Below are 18,276 nucleotides of genomic sequence, written 5' to 3'. Positions count from 1 at the left end.
GGGGGACTAAAACAACCAGAATAATAACGAGGCAGTTATACTTATATGCATCCATATTGACTTTGTTACACTAATTTATATAAATAAACAAATATTTTTAAATTTAGTGTATTTGTTACTATACACATACAAACATGAGCTAATTTGTTACAGTAACAATTTATGTAAACATCAATAAATATTTTCAAATTTAGACTCATCAGCCTAAGATAGTGCATACAATAAATAATGTCACTGTATTACTGTTTGACTGTTTGACGTTTGAGTTTTTGATATAAACTTTAAAACGATTTTGGACTAATTAAAAAAAAATCTAACAATTTTTTTCCTTATTATCCCACAAAAATTTCAGCTTAATCCATGTAATTTAGATTAATACAAAAAAGCAAAAAAAAAGCAAAAAAAAAGAGAAAATATCTGACAAGCTGCCCGAAATCACAAGTAACTGTAAACAAAACTGACACGGGCAACTTCAAATAAAATAAATAAAACTGCCCGTCGTCGTCTCTCTCTCTCTCTCTTTTTTTTTTTACACTTCACTTTACCAAAAAAAAAAAAACAATTTAAAATTAATATCTTCTCTTATCAATGTGTGTGTGTACATAAATGTGAAACTTCCCTCTTCTTCCTTCTTCTCCCATTCTTATTAAATCCTCCCACCACCACAACCACCGTTCTCCGTCACGGTGGCGCTTTTTTCTCTCATCGGAGCGCCTCACCGGTGGCAGACGGTGTCGTTGTTCCTCCTCTCCTAAAACAAAACCTCTCCCATCACAACTCAATACGGTGCGTTTTCGTTCGTGCGTATCTCTATTAGAAAAAAAAGCTTTCGAGAGATGGGGCAGAGTTTGAGCTGTGGAACGAGACCGGAGCACGGGATTTTCGCCTCTGTACAGTGCGGCGATATCGTTACTGTTCGTCGTGTGATGACGGCGGAGCCTAGTTTGTTGAATCAGACTACTGCTTATGATCGTCACTCTGTTCTTCATGTCGCTGCTGCTAATGGTCAGATCGAGGTTAGTTTTAGTTGTTTCTTACGAGATCTCGCCGGAATCTGGTGGTTTTTTTTTGTCTCAGATTCGCCGGAGCCCCGGAGATTCGTATGTTGTTACTGATTGCATTTCTCTGATATGCAGATTTTGTCTTTGCTTTTGGAACAATTTACGAATCCAGATTTGTTGAATCGTCACAAACAGGTTCTGATTTCGCATTTGATCTAGTTGTTTGTAGTTTTATGAATTTTTTTTTTTTTTTTTTTTTTTTTTGTGCTGATTTTTTGTTTTTGTTTGTTCTTGATTTGATTCTTGTAGACTCCGTTAATGTTGGCTGCGATGTATGGGAGGATCTCTTGTGTGAAGAAGCTTACTGAAGTTGGAGCTAATGTACGTTTTCTCTCTATAATGCTCTTCTTTTACCTTTTTAAGCTATTAGGATTTGGATTTTGAGAATTTTGTGGTGTCTCTCTCTGTAGATATTGATGTTTGATTCTGTCAATCGAAGAACATGTTTGCATTACGCTGCATATTACGGACATGCTAATTGTGTTCAAGCTATTCTCTCTGCTGCTCAATCAAGTCCCGTTGCTGTTCATTGGTGAGTCTGTGATCTTTATCTTGAATTCTTTATCAGTTTTTCAATCAAACTCTTGAATGAGAATGTTTACAATTGCAGGGGATATGCGAGATTTGTGAACATAAGAGATGATAAAGGAGCGACTCCGTTGCATCTAGCTTCTAGGCAGAGACGGCCTGAATGTGTGAATGTGTTGTTGGACAGTGGTTCTCTTGTTTGTGCATCTACTAGTGTATATGGGTAAGGGTTTCTCTCGTCTTGCAAACTTTTACATTGGAAATCAACATTTGTTAGGAGTTGGAACTGATCCTTTAAACTTTTTGTTGAAACAGTTCTCCAGGGAGCACACCTCTCCATTTGGCAGCTAGAAGTGGATCTATTGATTGTGTCAGAAAATTGCTTGCTTGGGGTGCTGATCGTCTTCAGAGAGACGCTTCTGGGTATATATTATAAACATTCTCTTTTGCTAGCTGCTGCCTAAACTTTGTGGAAAGATCTTGTTCTAGTTTCAGAACATAATTAACTTGAATCTTGATATCTCTTTTTCAGGAGGATACCCTATGTGGTTGCAATGAAGCATAAGCATGGAGCATGTGGAGCATTGCTAAACCCGTCCTCTGCAGAGCCTCTCGTTTGGCCATCACCATTAAAGTTCATCAGCGAGCTTGATGACGAGGCGAAACTTCTATTAGAGCAGGCTCTAATGGATGCTAACAGGGAGAGAGAGAAAACCATTCTCAAGGGAACAGCTTACTCCTTACCATCACCCTCTTTCTCCGACACTGCCTCAGATGATAACATGTCGGAGGTAAAATAATATAACACCCTTTTACATGACCCGTGGCTCAATTGTTTGTTTGTTTGCGTTTATAGAACACATTTTAACTTGGTATAGAAACGTGTCTATAGGTGAGTGATACGGAACTGTGCTGCATTTGCTTTGAGCAAGTATGCACGATTGAAGTCAAAGACTGTGGTCACCAAATGTGTGCACAATGCACACTTGCGCTGTGCTGTCACAACAAACCAAACCCAACAACCTCAACCGTGACTCCACCTGTCTGCCCGTTCTGTAGAAGCACCATCGCGCGGTTAGTCGTCGCCCAGAACAACAACAACAACGAAAAGAGCAAAAGCCTAGATGATGTTGTTGTTGTTGAACTCGAGGCAGGTGATGTAAGCTCGTCCAAATTCAGAAAGCACAGAAGATCAATAAACCTTGGGGAAGAAAGCAGCAGTTTCATGGGACTATCAAGCATTGGATCGTTCGGAAGAATAACCGGCCGTGGCTCGGGAAGGATCGCAGCCGACAACGAGCTGATGGACAAACAAATATTGTGAGGATCGAATCAGGTCGCGACATTTTGGGGCTTGTTGAGGGAAGAAAGTGACAGATGATGATGAGGTAAAATTGTGAGAATGTATAAAAATATAGATGAATTTATGTAGATCTTTTGTTGGGGAGGGGGAAATTGAAATAAGGAAAGAAGAAGATGGGGAAGTTTGTGTAATGCAAGGAAGGATTTGTTGTTTCTTTGATTAAGTTTGGCCAAAATGGTTTGTTGTTGTTATTATTTGGTTACTTGATATGAAAGGGAAGCCCCCCATAATCATTTTTGTCTTTGTCTCTCCTTTTTTAGTTATATTCTCCCTAAACTTGATGGTTTTTTTTAATATCAATATAAGACATTTCGCCCATTTTTCAAATGTGAGATGGGAACAAATGTGATGTGAACGGCTGCTAATAAGTCGCCAAACGTAGAGTCAGGAAAAGAAGAAGAAACGGGTTTCTCGGTGGTGTATGGGTATATCATTTGACCCTACCCATACACGATCCAATCACTTTCTATCTCTACGTCAACTTGTGGTCTCAACTCTCAAGCAAAATATAAATATTTTTTTTTGAATTTGGCTCTTTGCACTTAACTAAAAATATCTAATGTTTTTTATTTTATTTTAACATTGGTCAATTTAGATCAACTGGTAAGATACACATGGCCACTTTTTGTTTATTCGTGGACTATTAGTTATATACGTCAAGACTTGCTATAGTATATAGTCATTTGGAAGACCGATTCGGTGGATATTTTATTTATGTTTAATTGAATTATGAAAAGTAAACCTACTGATTATGACAATTATAAAATTAGACAAACGGAAAGAATGAGTGATTGATTTCCTAACTTTTATTTGTCTAAAACGTGTTTGAGCCGAAAGAGTAGGTTGAATCGATGTCGAGACTCGAGAAGAGATTAACTTTTTTTTTTCCCTGGAAAAGTATAAAAAAAACGACAGGTGAAAAATGAATCGAATATCATATCGTTTTAAACGAAAATATTCATAGAAATTTAAATCAATTTCGTGAAAAAGTAGGCTAATTTAAATCAAAACATACTATTGGAACAAATACTATTAAAAGTTAAATATTTCATATGTAAAACTCTACTATACATAGTATAAAATGAAATTAGTTGTGTACGTAAATTCTAATGAATAATGACTAATATATGCAAGAAAAAAGGTTCATATAATTACCGAATGTGAAATATATTTTTTTTAAAAATTATCAAAATTTAGAACTGAAGTATTTACAATACTAGTTCCACACCCAGTATTTGATTGTTTTAATAGCGGATAAGATGAACTCTCAAAAATTGATTTTTGATATTTGATGGTGATCTATCATTGCACAGCAATTGTGTAATTTTATCATGCTTTTTGTCTTTGACAATTCAATCCTATATAACTTGCTGGACCCTGATTTTAGGGCTATAATTAGTTGTCGGGGTATGGGACCAGACCCAATGGTTATGAAAGCATATTCAGATTAGATTACCTTAACCCACCAAGATGTGCAACTTATTACACCAACCGGAAAATTTTTCTTCTTTGATTGATACCTACAGTATTACGGCTAAAATCTGTTCCAACCAAATTTTTTTACTTAGATGAAATAAAAAAATTACTTTTGTACGTCATTTCTTATATATCATTCTTTCCACTGTCATACAATTTTTTTACATATTATATACATACAGATTAAGATAGATCTCTTGAAATGAGGTTGCACAAAAAAAAAAAAATCTCTTAAAGTGTTGTCTTAGTCAATCAACCACAAAGCTAAATTATAACTAATGTGTGGTTTTAAAGAATTGTTGGTTCTTGGCTTCTTGCTAACTAAATTTGTTTTTTTTTTCTCTTATAAAAATAATATATATTATTTTTAGTCATTAACAAATAAAATAGTCGGATAATTTTTTGCGGTAGAAATCTATGAAACAGTTCTCATAATTTGCATTAAATAATAAATCAAGACTACAAAAAAAAATATTTTCCATCCTATAATATAATTGTATATAATAAAAACTTAAAAAATATTCATGAGATATTTTTAAAAGGTATTTATCAATAATGGATTTGTACAAATATGAAAATATAATTTATATTCAAACTACATATCAACTAATTTTACAATTGAAGTCATGAAATGTTTTATTAAATTAGGTTAAATTTGATATTAAAAATTTGAGAATATATGATATCATGAGTAATGAGTACTTATACTCCCAGTCACTTTCGTACTACATGAAAATATCATCTATTAATTTCTTATCCAAGTACGTGTACTCGTGGTCACACAGGTCACAGGACTCACACCGTACATATGTATGAAAGTTGGAAAAACGGCTTTTTCATACCCTGACAATAGTCTTGTGTTGAATTCATACATTTGACTAATAATCTGGCCTAAATTTTGGGGTGTGGAATTCAAATATATAGAAACATAAGGTATGTTTAGGCCAGATTATTAGTCAAATGTATGAATTCAACACAGGACTATTGTCGGGGTATGAAAAAGCCGTTTTTCATATGAAAGTTCGAACGTGTCATATTATCTTCCAAGCAACGTCTTAATCTCTAATAAAATTATCAACGAATATCCCAAACACTAAGTCTAACAATACGCACGACTTATATATGTCCCATTGAATTTTCAAGAGACTAGCTTGGCATTCCCCTATTTGAAAGAACACAAATTTCTAAAAACTTTATAGAGACTCTTCTACTCAGAACTTCAATACGAATGAGATAACAGAATTATATGGGAGTTTGATATTTTTTTTTCATTTAAGCGTATGAATTATATTTGATAATACATAACTTCACTATCCATAACCTAAACTTAGATGTACATAAACTTGATATAGTTATAGACTGGGGAGTGGAAATGTTGGGGAGGTTGTCATAAAATCATTACACCAACTGAAATAGCTATAAAAATAAGTTTGGAATTAATTGGTAACCAAAATATATTTTCAAGTCACAAGTTCATTTTCTTTTGGATACTATTTGGATGATATGATAATACTGTTTCGTCAACTTTATAGTTGCCACATCTACTCTGTCAATCTGTACACATCTACTGGTTCGTTAGCATCACTATGTTCATCCTGCACAGTAAGTTTTAGAAGTTAAGTTTGTGGCTTTAGCTACTGTAAGAGTTTTAACTTCTTGAACCAACTGATGTGCTTATCTTTTGTGTTTGTTGTTGTTTGCAGAAGAAGAAAAGAGAAGCAGAGAAGAGAAGAGACAACACACGGATTTACAAGTTCCCAAGGTCAATGTGACCAAGGTACGTCTTGGTGAGCTTACTAACCAGCTCACAAGGTTTTATAGAATGAGTATAACCGATTACAAGAAACCAGGACGATGAAACAGAGCCTATACAACCGAGTAAAGAAGAAGATGAGTTCTCTCTTTCTCTCAATCTCTATAGATCTATCCTGCTTGTAATCGCACTCTTTTATTAGCCGTCACCACACTCTAACCTCTGATATTTATACCTCCTGATGATGCACCCTTGCCAGGTTGTAAACCTAGGTGAATCGAACCTTATCCTTGCCAGTGTAACAAAGAGCCGTATGCTTCAGCATAAGACAAGAACAGAGTGTTGACTGGCTGTATCCGACCGTTGCTAAGAATATCCTGGAACATGGGCCTAACCAATAACTCAAGGCCCAACAGGCTTTTATCTGGTCCACTAACTCGGAACTGGACCGAAACTCACATTCTCCACCTCGATCATGTTCCGACAAACACCCGAAGAACCTTCACTTTGTCCTTTCAGTTGCTTCGACATCTCAGTCAAAGCCCTAGCTCACTCCGAGCTAGTTTCAGTGTCTGAGCACTCTCATATCACTCATTCCATCCTCGAACTTCTGTACCGGTAACGACTTGGTGAGGATGTCAGCCGGATTGATCTTGGTATCAATCTTCATCACAACTAGATCTCCTTCTGCAATCACGTCTCTGATGAAGTGATACCGTATCTGGATGTGTTTTGTCCTCTCGTGGAAGACGCTGTTCTTGGCTAAGCAGATGGCACTATGTGAATCACAGAAGATCTCTGCAGTCTTCTGAGGAAAACCCAATTCACTGGTAATTCTCTTCAGCCATAAAGCTTCTTTCGTCGCTTCTGCTAATGACATGTATTCTGCTTCTGTCGATGACATGGCTACAATCTTTTGTAGACCGGATCGCCTACTGACCGTATTCCCTCCGACTTAGAAAACATAGCCGGTAATAGATCTTCTTCTATCCAGGTCAGTTGCGTAGTCACTATTGCAGAATCCCACTACTTCAAACTGGTTTGATCTCTTGAAAGTCAATTCGCAGTCTGAACTTGTGCTTAGATACCTGAGTATCCATCTAACTGCTTCCCAATGTTGCGTGTTAGGAGAGCTCATGAAACGACTAACCAGGCCAACAGCATGAGCAATGTCTGGTCGCGATCCAACCATTGCGTACATGATGCTTCCCACAACACTTGAATACGGTATGCCTCTCATTCTGAATTCCATTTCTGATTTTTCTTCTTTAGAAGTACTAGAGAGTTTGAAATGACAACCCATCAGAGTCTGAACTGGATCAGAATTGTTTACACCAAAACTTCTCAGGAGCTTTTCGATATAATCCTTCTGAGATAGTATCAAAGTGCCTTTCTTTCTGTCTCTGATAATATCCATCCCTAAAATTTTTCTAGCTGGTCCCAAATCCTTCATATCAAAATTAGTGCTTAGCATTTCTTTTACCTTCTTTACTTCCTCAAGTTCTTTAGCCGCCACGAGCATATCATCCACGTAGAGTAGTAGGTATACATACTCTCCTTCCCCATAACACTTAAAATAAACACACGGATCATATTCACTTCTGATGAACTTCTGATCCTTCATAAATCTATCAAACCTCAAATTCCACTGTCTTGGTGACTGTTTCAAGCCGTAGAGAGATTTCTAGAGCAAACAGACCTTGTTGTTTCCTTGATTATATCCTTCGGGTTGCTCCATAAGAATTCTTTCCTCAAGTTTTCCGTGCAAGAAAGCTGTCTTGACGTCTAACTGTTCGAGTTCAAGATCTCCCTTGACAACGATTGATAGCATCAGCCTGATGGTGGTGTGTTTGAGTACTGGAGAGAAAACCTCATTGTAATCAATCCCTTCAACCTGAGCATACCCCTTTGCTACCAACCTGGCCTTGAATCTTGGTTCCTCAACTCCCAAAACTCCTGGTTTTAGTTTGAAAACCCATTTACATCCGATAACCTTTTGTCCTTCTGGTCTTTCAATCAGTCTCAAAGTCTGATTCTTGTCATGTTAGGCCATTTCTTCGTCAGCTCCTCCACTCCATTTCTCCTTGTGTTCACTATCCATAGCTTCTTGGAACGTCTTTGCTTCCTCAATCTCAATTGATTCTGCCATGGTGAGAGCGTAGGCTGCCACATCACAATCATCAAATCTGCTTGGTGGTTTGATAACCCTTCTTTCTCTATCTCTGGTAAGAAGATAGGTCTCTATGTTTGACGGTGACCTTGTTAGCCCAAGTTCCTGACTTGAGTCCCTTTCAGCTTCTGATTCATGGTGAGCTCCACCTCCAGCTGAAGATTCACGTTGCTCTCTTAGACTCTTGGTTTCTCGAGTTTCTCCTGGTAAAACGACATCGACTTTTCCTTTTTCTGACAACTCCTTTCTTACCATGTCTTTGTAGAGAGTGTCTTCCCAGAATGTGACATCTCTGCTTATGACACATTTTCTTTTTTCTTGACTCCATATCCTGTAGCCTTTAACTCCTTGTGGGTATCCCATGAAGATCCCCTTCTTAGCTCTTGGCTTAAGCTTTCCTTGATCCTCATGATAGTACACCAAACATCCAAACCTCTTCATGTGATCATAGTCAGGTTTTGAGCCTGTCCAGACCTGCTCAGGTACTTCAAAATTTAGAGGAGTAGACTGTGTTCTGTTTACATATACACCAAAGTTGATGTTGCTTCTGTCCAAAATGTCTCGCTTAAACCGGTTTCACTCAATAAGCTTCTGACCTTCTCAAGTATGGTTATGTTCAGTCTTTCAGCGACTCCGTTTTGTTGAGGGGTGTATGGACACGTCTTGTGTCTTTGAATACCAAGAGCCTTACAATGATCCTCGAACAATCTATTGCAGTCCTCTAGACCATTGTCAGTTCTTAGAGTCTTAAGCTTCTTCCCACTTTGGTTTTCAACATACGCTTTCTACTCTACAAATTTGCTGAATGCCTCGTCTTTAGTCCTTAAGAAATAGACCCATACCTTCCTTGAGAAGTCATCTACAAACAAAATGTAGTACTGACATTTTGACAAGCTTGGAGTAAGATTTGGAGATCCCCAAAGATCTGAGTGAACATACTCCAGCTTCTCCTTTGATGTATGTTTCCCAGTCTTATAAGATAGTTTGTGACACTTCCCTAGAGTGCAATGTTCACATTCTTTCAGTTCTGAGATGTCTTCTGTCTTGATCATCTCCTTTTTCGCCAACAATTGTAAGCTCTTCTCACTCAAGTGTCCCAACCTACTATGCCAGAGCATAGTCGTATCTCCATCCTTGATCGCTGAATTTGCTTGCTCTACTACTGCCTTCCCATCTAGAATATAGAGAGTGTCTTTATAATCACATGATAGAGCTTCCTTCTCTCCATTGAAAACCTTTAATTTTAAATTTCTTGACTGGAACCAACAACCTTGCGACTCCAGTTGACCAAGCGATATCAAATTTCTCTTAGCTGTTGGTGAGTATCTGACCTTCGTTAAGATAACGACAGTATTGTCATAATTGACAATCTTGACTTTCCCTATAGCCGTGATCTTGCAGTAAGAATTATTTCCCATCAGAATCTTTCCTCCATTGATTTCTTCTAGATCGTACATTACATCTTTTCTGTATGTTAAATGATCAGAGCAGCCTGAAATAAGAATCCACCCACTCCTTACTTGTGTTTCCGAGGCAGTTAACATCATAGACTCCGAGTCAATACCTTGTCCGATGCCAGCTTCAGCCTGGCCTTTCTTCGGACAATCTTTCTTGAAATGTCCTTCAGCTCCACAAACCCAACACGTCTTCTTGGTTTTAGCCTTTTCCTTTCCCTTATTTTGTTGTTTCGCTTTGGCATTTCCCTTTTTCTCAAACTTTGGTTTCTGCTGAAAAAAGAGACCTTCACCGCTTGTCTTTGTTAAGTAGTTACCCTTTTGCTTCAGTTCGGTTTCTACAGAGTAGGCTGACTGAACTATCTCCTTCAGAGTGATAGTTTCTTTTCCACCTCTGTATTTTAACGTATGAACCAGTTGCGCGAAATGTGACGGTAGACTGTTCAGGAGAATAACAGACTGATCCTCATCATTTAGCTCCACCTTGAGACTTGCCAAATTTGAAACAAGCTTGTTAAACACATCCAGATTCTTGTAGGTTCTTATCTTCGTCCATTCTGAAACTGTAAAACCGCTGCTTAAGATAGAACCGGTTTGGTAGTGACTTGTCTTGATACTGCGACTCTAACGCATCCCACATACCTTGTGCAGACTTGTTCTTCATTATCTTCCTTAACACCATATCAGTCACGCTCATTCCTATCAGATTTCTGACCCTTCTATCCTTAGCCATCCACTTTGGATCTGACTCATCTTCTTTCTCCATACCAGATGTTTCTTCGATCTTTAACACTGATAGTAGACCGAGTAACTCAAGTTGTCCCAACATCCGATGCTTCCATATAGAGAAATCACCTTCCCATCAAACTTATCCACTTCAAACTTACTCTTAGTAGGTTCCATCTACCCTGACTAGATCTGATCAGGATCTAGCTAGAGAAGATAACCGGACAACACCTTCGTAGAACCAGCTCCAAAACGACCAAAACCACAACCAGATATGCAACTAGAGTTCCAGACCACCTATCTAGACTCAGAAACCAAGTAGGATCCTATACTTGCTGAATCTAGATTTTCCGACTCCTTTAGGTTTAAGAAGAAAACAATACCTTTTATTCTTGAAACCGTAGCTCTGATACCACTTGTAAGAGTTTTAACTTCTTGAACCAACTGATGCGCTTATCTTTTGTGTTTGTTGTTGTTTGCAGAAGAAGAAAAGAGAAGCAGAGAAGAGAAGAGACGACACACGGATTTACAAGTTCCCAAGGTCAATGTGACCAAGGTACGTCTTGGTGAGCTTACTAACCAGCTCACAAGGTTTTATAGAATGCTTATAACCGATTACAAGAAACCAGGAAGATGAAACATAGCCTATACAACCGAGTAAAGAAGAAGATGAGTTCTCTCTTTCTCTCAATCTCTATAGATCTATCCTGCTTGTAATCGCACTCTTTTCTTAGCCGTCACCACACTCTAACCTCTGATATTTATACCTCCTGATGATTCACCCTTGCCAGGTTGTAAACCTAGGTGAATCGAACCTTATCCTTGCCAGCGTAACAAAGAGCCGTACGCTTCAGCATAAGACAAGAACAGAGTGTTGACTGGCTGTATCCGACCGTTGCTGAGAATATCCTGGAACATGGGCCTAACAAATAACTCGAGGCCCAACAGACTTTTATCTGGTCCACTAACTCGGAACTGGACCGAAACTCACAGCTACATTAATTTGAAATCTAAGCCTTCAATAGCCCTAAAATTAACATTTACCATTCAAAACTACTACTTTCTTTTGTACATATCAGTTTTATGTTCAAACCTAGCATAAGTTGTTAAAAATTAAATCGGAAATCACAAAAAAATATGTTATCTGAAGTCAGAAAGAGTCTGACATAAACATGTTATTGACTGGTTATAGTGGGTCCTTTGCTATCTCATGACTCATGGCTCCTTCCAATTGTATTTCATGCATTCCCGTTTTTTAGTCAATCATATTTTTAGTATGTCTCCTCCTTAATTATTAGTTATCTCTTTTCTTCTCGTGATCATCCTTCCTTTGTATTTTTTTCTTTCAACTCAACCAACCATACTAGTCTGATATTACATAATCAAGTACATTCTCTTGTTTATTCATCTTTATACTTTTTTTTGACTAAGAGATTTTAACTGATAATGCGAAAAATTACAAGAAAAAATATAAATTTAGCAGAAACATAATTAAACGCAGGAATTCCCTTTTATCAGTCTGAAGTTTATTTATGGTATTAAAATCGACTTTTGGTGTATGTTTAGAATGTTTTTCTAAGGTAACATTAATACCCAAAAAGGATTGACGATGACAATAAACAAGATTATAGAGAATGTGCTACATGATATGACCAGTTTTGTGGAGGAGACACATAAGCGTAAGTAAACATGAGGAGATTGCTCCAAGGTGTAGGAAGATGGAGCAAGAGAAGAAGCTCATTCAGATGAGTCAGCTTGAGGATACCATTGATGATTTTAAACTAATATAAATTTATATATTTTTAGGAAGCAAAATTAAGAAGCGAGGGAGATATGGAGTGGTCGATCCATCCCGTTTGAGCAATAGGTTGGACAAAGTTCAAATATGCAATTATTATACAACAGATCTAAACCTAAACAGAGCATTCTGAGGCCAAATAAATGATTAAAGACTTGGACCGAAAATACGAAAATGTTGCGCCTTAGAGTACTATGAAGGCCGTGTGACAAAAAAAAAAAAGAGTACTATGAAGGCCCAAACTTCACCCCAAATTTAGTCCGTTTAATATTCAGCCATGTAATTTAGTAATTGTCAGAATTTGTTGGAACTTTTTCCAACTAATTTATGACGAACCTCTTTATATTTTTGGGAATTAGGTGGAAATTTTTGACAAATGTCTTACTATGCGGATTCATGTGTTATCGGAAACTCGTTAGAATTTTATGACAACGTTTCATTTCTTCAATAAACATTAGTCGAATACTCGAATGTATGTCTGAAAATTTCTAACGCCATTTCGACAATGTTTTCCGATGATATTTCTTTGAAATATCTTGTCGGAAATCTTTGAGCAATTTCTGACTCTTTGAAATTGAACAGTTTTTTCCAATTACAACTTGTTCTTAGGCAAAAATTTGTTGGAATAGCATTATTCTGATGAATTTCATGCGAATGGTGTCATCAAAATTATATATTTTTGTAGTCAAAGATATTTTTGTCCTATATTGATTTTCATAGCTAGATTAAAGTCGGTTCAAAGTTCCAAGTTCTGGATCAAGGTTAGGCGACGATGAACATGCATGCATGCATGCATAAAGGTTGTGAGATCGAATACTAAACTAAATATATAGAGTATTTATAAATTTAATCTCTAGAATTAAATACTTTATGGTGTATCCGTGAACTGGTTTCTTTGGCTCTTTGTGCAGTGGCATGTTCAATCTTTGTTATTATTTTTTTGTTTTCTGATGATTTTGGTTCATATCTCTTAGTTCTCTTCATTTTGAAAGATTCTTTATGTTTTTCACTTCCACAATATCAATATAAAAACAATTGAATATCCCTTTTGCTTTCACTGTACTTTTTCTTTTTATATCTTCTTCTTAATTAAGGTATATTGATTTTGGGTTTCCTTTATGCGTGAAATCAACAACTAAGACTATCCTCATCAGTAAAAAATCCACAGAGTTTCTTAAAAAAAAAAAATTAATATTTTAATTGTTTAATTATATTTAATTTTTAAAGAAAGTTGAACTAATGATGATAGTTTAATAATGCAAGAAACGTTTCAAATTAATAATGCAAGAAACGTTTCAAATGTTTTTTGATGAAGAAACATTTCTCTCATCTCTCATAACTTTTCATTACTTTTTGATTTTTTTTTATTGTAAAAGTTTCTAATAAGAAACATCAATGAAGATAGTCTAAGGTGGATCTTTTTATTTTATCTCTCTGTCAACTATAAGTAGCGTCACGCCGTCACTACAAGTGAGATTTTTTTTAATCTACTTGGTTATTTTTTATTTCATTCTTGTCATGCTTCGCAATGTCGTAAAGTTTAAAGACATATATTAAAGATATAAATATTCACATTGGGTAAGAGATCGTCAACATATATTCCTTTTTCTTATATTAATAGCTTTTAGTATTTAGAATGTTATTTAAAATTTTATACTATATTTTCTTATATTCGTGTATTTACGCGAGCTTAATATATTTCATTGATAAAAAAAAAGCAAAATAAAAATGAAACTGAAACTTGTGAAAAAAATTATATAACATCATTGAGACAAAGAAAAAACAACAACATAGATATATTGGTAAAGACATGGCAACACAATGACGTGACGTCTCCTCGCAAATTGAATAACACTTAGGCCACATCATGAAAAGTGATAGAATATACACTGACGATGACTTGTACCAAATTAATTCAAGGAGAGGCACGGGCGCGGCTAGACAAGAAAACCATGCCCCCGTCTTTGGGCGACATCGTTGGGATATGCACAATATCATCGCAGCCATCCGATTGGACCCTCTTGAAATCAAACACCGACGTGAACATGGCAATGAAGAGAACGAGGTGGTTCAGCGCGTAACGCTGGCCTACGCACTGGTGCGAGCCAATTCCAAAAGTCAAGAAATTGCGTTTGAACACCTGATCCTCTTGCCTTGTCTCGTTAAACCGGTCAGGATCAAATCGGTCTGGCTCAGTAAACCCTTGAAATGAGGCATCGAAAAGGGAAGGAAACACAACTGTACCTTTAGGTATTGTGTACGATTCCGTGAGAGGGAAGTCACTAACAGCAACGTGTGGAACCATACTTGCTGGTGGTCGGTATCTAAGGACCTCACGAGCCACAGTCCGCGTGAACTTCATCTCAACGAGCTGATCGGCTGTGATCATCTCGTTGGACTCAGGTGACCAAAAACTTGCGACTTCCTCCCTAACTCTTCTTAGCACTTCTGGCTCCGACTCAAGCAGCACCACTGCCCACAGGAGTGATGATGTGGATGCGTCCTGTGCTGCAAAGAGAAAATCAACGACCACACAACTAATCTCTTCGTCTATGGAGTGAGGAGGCGGCGGATTCTGCGCAACGATCGAATGCGTCCAGAAATCGACTAGGCATGTTGGATTCTCTCCTGTGGCCATCTTGGCTTTTGATTTTCTCGTGCAACCAACCATTGTGTTCACTAGTCTCGATACCGCCTTACGAGCCTCGCCGAATGCGAAGCCTGGGAGGTCGATTGGGAGTGCCATTGTTCCTCGGTTGAATAGATTGTAATCATCACGGATCGAGTTCTTGACTTCCTTGTCGAGGTATGGCCCGACAAAAACCGTCTGAGAAGTCTCGAGGTTGAGTTCACGGATGAGTTGTCGCATCGAAACTGGCCGAGATCCACCGGAAAAACTTTCCTTCCACTGCCGTAAATGACGCATGATAACTGTTTGCTGTAGGGAAGAGTACATGGAGAGTGGCGTACGGGTGAAGTTAGGAGCTACTTGACGACGAACGGACTTATGATCCTCGCCAAACATAAAGATAAGGCTGTGTTCACCGAAGATCTTCTTGCCGAATGGATGACCAATAAGTTGGAAAGCATCGGGACGAATGTTGGAGAAGATTATATTGGAAAGCTTTGCATCTTTAATGTAGATGATGAACTTTCCAATGAGGTAGTTGGTGGAGAGGCCAACGGAAGTGTTTGCCATCACGGATTGCTTGATCCAGAAGGAAGTTGGGTCACGGAGGAGTGCAATGACGTTTCCAATGATTGGGGTGACGAAGAGGGGGCCAGGGAGGTTTCGTTTTTTGACATGGTAAGAGAGTTGCTCGAGCAGAAGGAATAGAAGTAATGCTGAGACTAAGTATGGTGCAAGAGAGGCAAATAGGGAAACTGAGGCAACCATTTTATTATTTGATTTGAGTTTTGTCGTTTGTGTGTATATGGAAATGATTGATCAGAGTGGTAAACAAGACGAAGATGATTTCGCTTTTGTCGGTCTTAGTTTGGTAGGTTACGCAGAATATTTATAAGAGCTTTTGGGGTATTATATTGACGCTGTTCAGGCAAATTTATTAAGATAAGAAGAATTCAAAGGTCTTTTATTTTTATTTTTTTGGGGGCAAATAGAGCCATAGGTATTTTTTTCCCCCTTTTTTTGTTAAATGATATATATATATATATATATATATATATATATATATATTAACTACTTATAATCGTGCATCCCATTGTCTATGATGAGAGAGAAAGAGGGAGAAGATGATTATTTTGAATTCTACTATATTAATTGGGAAGTACAACTGTACAAATATGAAACTAACCTTAAAATATGTAAAAAATTTACATTCAATTACCATTAGAAAATTTTAATTAATATTAATTAAATAAATATAATTAATTAAAAATAAAAAACGCTGACATATCAAAAATAAAAACATATAGAAAAGTAAAAAAATCTATTCAAATCAAAACTACTTTGTACTTTGGACGAAAATTACTAAATATTTTTTAAAAAATAAAAACCAATTAGAATTTTAAAAACTATGATTTTATATCCAAGTAGACAATCAAATTAGTTTTAATAAATAGATTTTGAAAATTTTATTAAGACTTCAAATTATAATATCCAGATCATCTTTTTTTTTTTAATTTTATTTACAAATTGGTTGGAATTTTCATATAATACTTATGATTAATAAATATGCAGAATTTTTTCTGCATGTGTTGTGATTTGAATTTTTAAAAACGAAAATATTTTACTCTTTTTTAATAGAAAATATATATTACTCAATCTATCGATAAAATATATTTTTTAATTTCCACATTGGCGGGTTAGTAAAACTAAATTTATATAGTTGATAAACTAATAAATTTTATTTGCTCACAATTATAATATTAAAACTACTACTTTATATTTTACAAATATTGATATATTCTAAATAATTAATATTTAAAAAGACATATATAGATTTATAAAACAATTAAAAATAAATATTACCTCAAACAAAATAATATTTTTAAAAATATATAATAATAATTTTTATTATTATATTATAATTTTTTAAAAATGTTGATTCGTGCTTTAAGTACGGGATATCTTATAGTTTATTGTTATTTGTGTTGTCTTGACCAATGAATATTTTGAATTCATGGAGATTTTTGTACGGAAACCGGATGACTTAACATACATGACTTGTTTGAGTTGAGAAAATTTTGATGTTATGTTTACCAATGAACTTTTTGTTTTGGTTTCGTTGTAATTAAATTCTACTATTTTTGTCTTGGGTCAACGGTTGATTTTACCAAATGAAGTGGTTTTTATCCCATCCAAATATTTATATTTTTAAAAAGGAAAAACTGCCAAAAAAAACCCAAAGTTATTTTTATTTGGAAGTTTAATACCCAATGGTTTTAGATTGGAATAAAAATACACCAAATAATAAAAACGTGTCATTTAAAACTCAAAATAATTAGTGTTGTTATATTCATACCCACGATTTTTCAACAAAATTAAAATTCCAATTTTATCCCGGTTATCTAATTAATTATTAAATTTTAATTAAAAAAATTTTGGTTTTTTGTTAACCATATCAAACCGAGAATTAATTTCGGTTATCTATTTTCTTTATCTCTTCTTCCTCCTCTCTAATCGGCGTGTGAAAAAAAAAGATTAAAGTTGTTCGCAAATTGTAATGGTATTGGGACAAGAAGAGTTCAAATTTTTGTTTTCTGCTCTGTTTTTAACTTCTTCATCATACATATGTCAGGCAGAAGTTCATGTTTCAGATTTGTATTTATATTTCTCCGTAAAACAAATATGATCATCCGTGACGTGTTTTTATTTTTGTGGTAAATGTTAGCCTGCATTACCCATGTAGTTGTGTAGTAAACAATGCATTTATTTGCATGTTGCTATATGAAATCTGTAATTTGGAGACATTTGGCCAACTTGTTTTGATTTAGGGTGGAAGAATTGGTAAAATAAACCGTTGTTGACTAAGGGTGGAAGTGAAAGCCCCAACTTGATCCAAAGTCATTATTATTAATTAGTTTTGGTATTATTTCTACTTATTCTAATAACTTCACGTTCATGCTTCCTCCTGACGTTAGTGGATTATAATAAAGAGTACGAAAGGTAATAGTGGGTTTAGTGGAAGTGTGGAAGAAACTATTTGATAGTGCGGTACAGTTGAATTCTAAAACATGGGAGACAAATATATTTGTGGAACAAATACGGTTAACACAAAATAAATAATACAAAATAATGTATAATTGGTAAAAAATTATTTGTGGTACAAATTTTATATTATTTTAATTGGTTGCTGGAGGAAGAAGTGTGTTCCATTGAATAATACTTTTTCTGCAAAAACGTAAAGTAATTATTTTTTTAGTTTTTTGAAAAGCACAAATTATTGAATAAATGTGAGATTGGTGACATAATGCAGATTTTCTT

At 35.8% G+C, this 18,276-nt stretch overlaps 1 protein-coding gene and 1 pseudogene across 2 annotated transcripts; one reads left to right on the top strand and one right to left on the bottom strand.

Annotated features, from left to right (window-relative positions):
* Nucleotides 1-384: 384 nt before the first annotated feature.
* On the top strand, nt 385-3,193 carry LOC104786815 (putative E3 ubiquitin-protein ligase XBAT31). The gene is made up of 8 exons (XM_010512269.3): nt 385-1,016; nt 1,137-1,196; nt 1,311-1,382; nt 1,472-1,593; nt 1,672-1,812; nt 1,905-2,012; nt 2,122-2,380; nt 2,482-3,193. Exons 1-8 carry the CDS (start codon nt 837-839, stop codon nt 2,911-2,913), a joined length of 1,374 nt encoding a protein of 457 aa, XP_010510571.1. The 5' UTR covers nt 385-836; the 3' UTR covers nt 2,914-3,193.
* A 10,861-nt stretch (nt 3,194-14,054) lies between these two features.
* Nucleotides 14,055-15,811, bottom strand: LOC104789240 (cytochrome P450 710A3 pseudogene; annotated as a pseudogene). The gene has a single exon (XR_015558491.1). The product of XR_015558491.1 is annotated as a cytochrome P450 710A3 pseudogene (transcript).
* Between the last annotated feature and the right edge of the window lie 2,465 nt (nt 15,812-18,276).

Source organism: Camelina sativa, chromosome 5 (assembly GCF_030686135.1).
Source record: "Camelina sativa cultivar CO46 ecotype springtype chromosome 5, ASM3068613v1".
Taxonomy (NCBI): domain Eukaryota; kingdom Viridiplantae; phylum Streptophyta; class Magnoliopsida; order Brassicales; family Brassicaceae; genus Camelina; species Camelina sativa.
The sequence above is the reverse complement of the archived record's forward strand: the minus strand, read 5'-3'. Positions and strand labels throughout refer to the sequence as shown.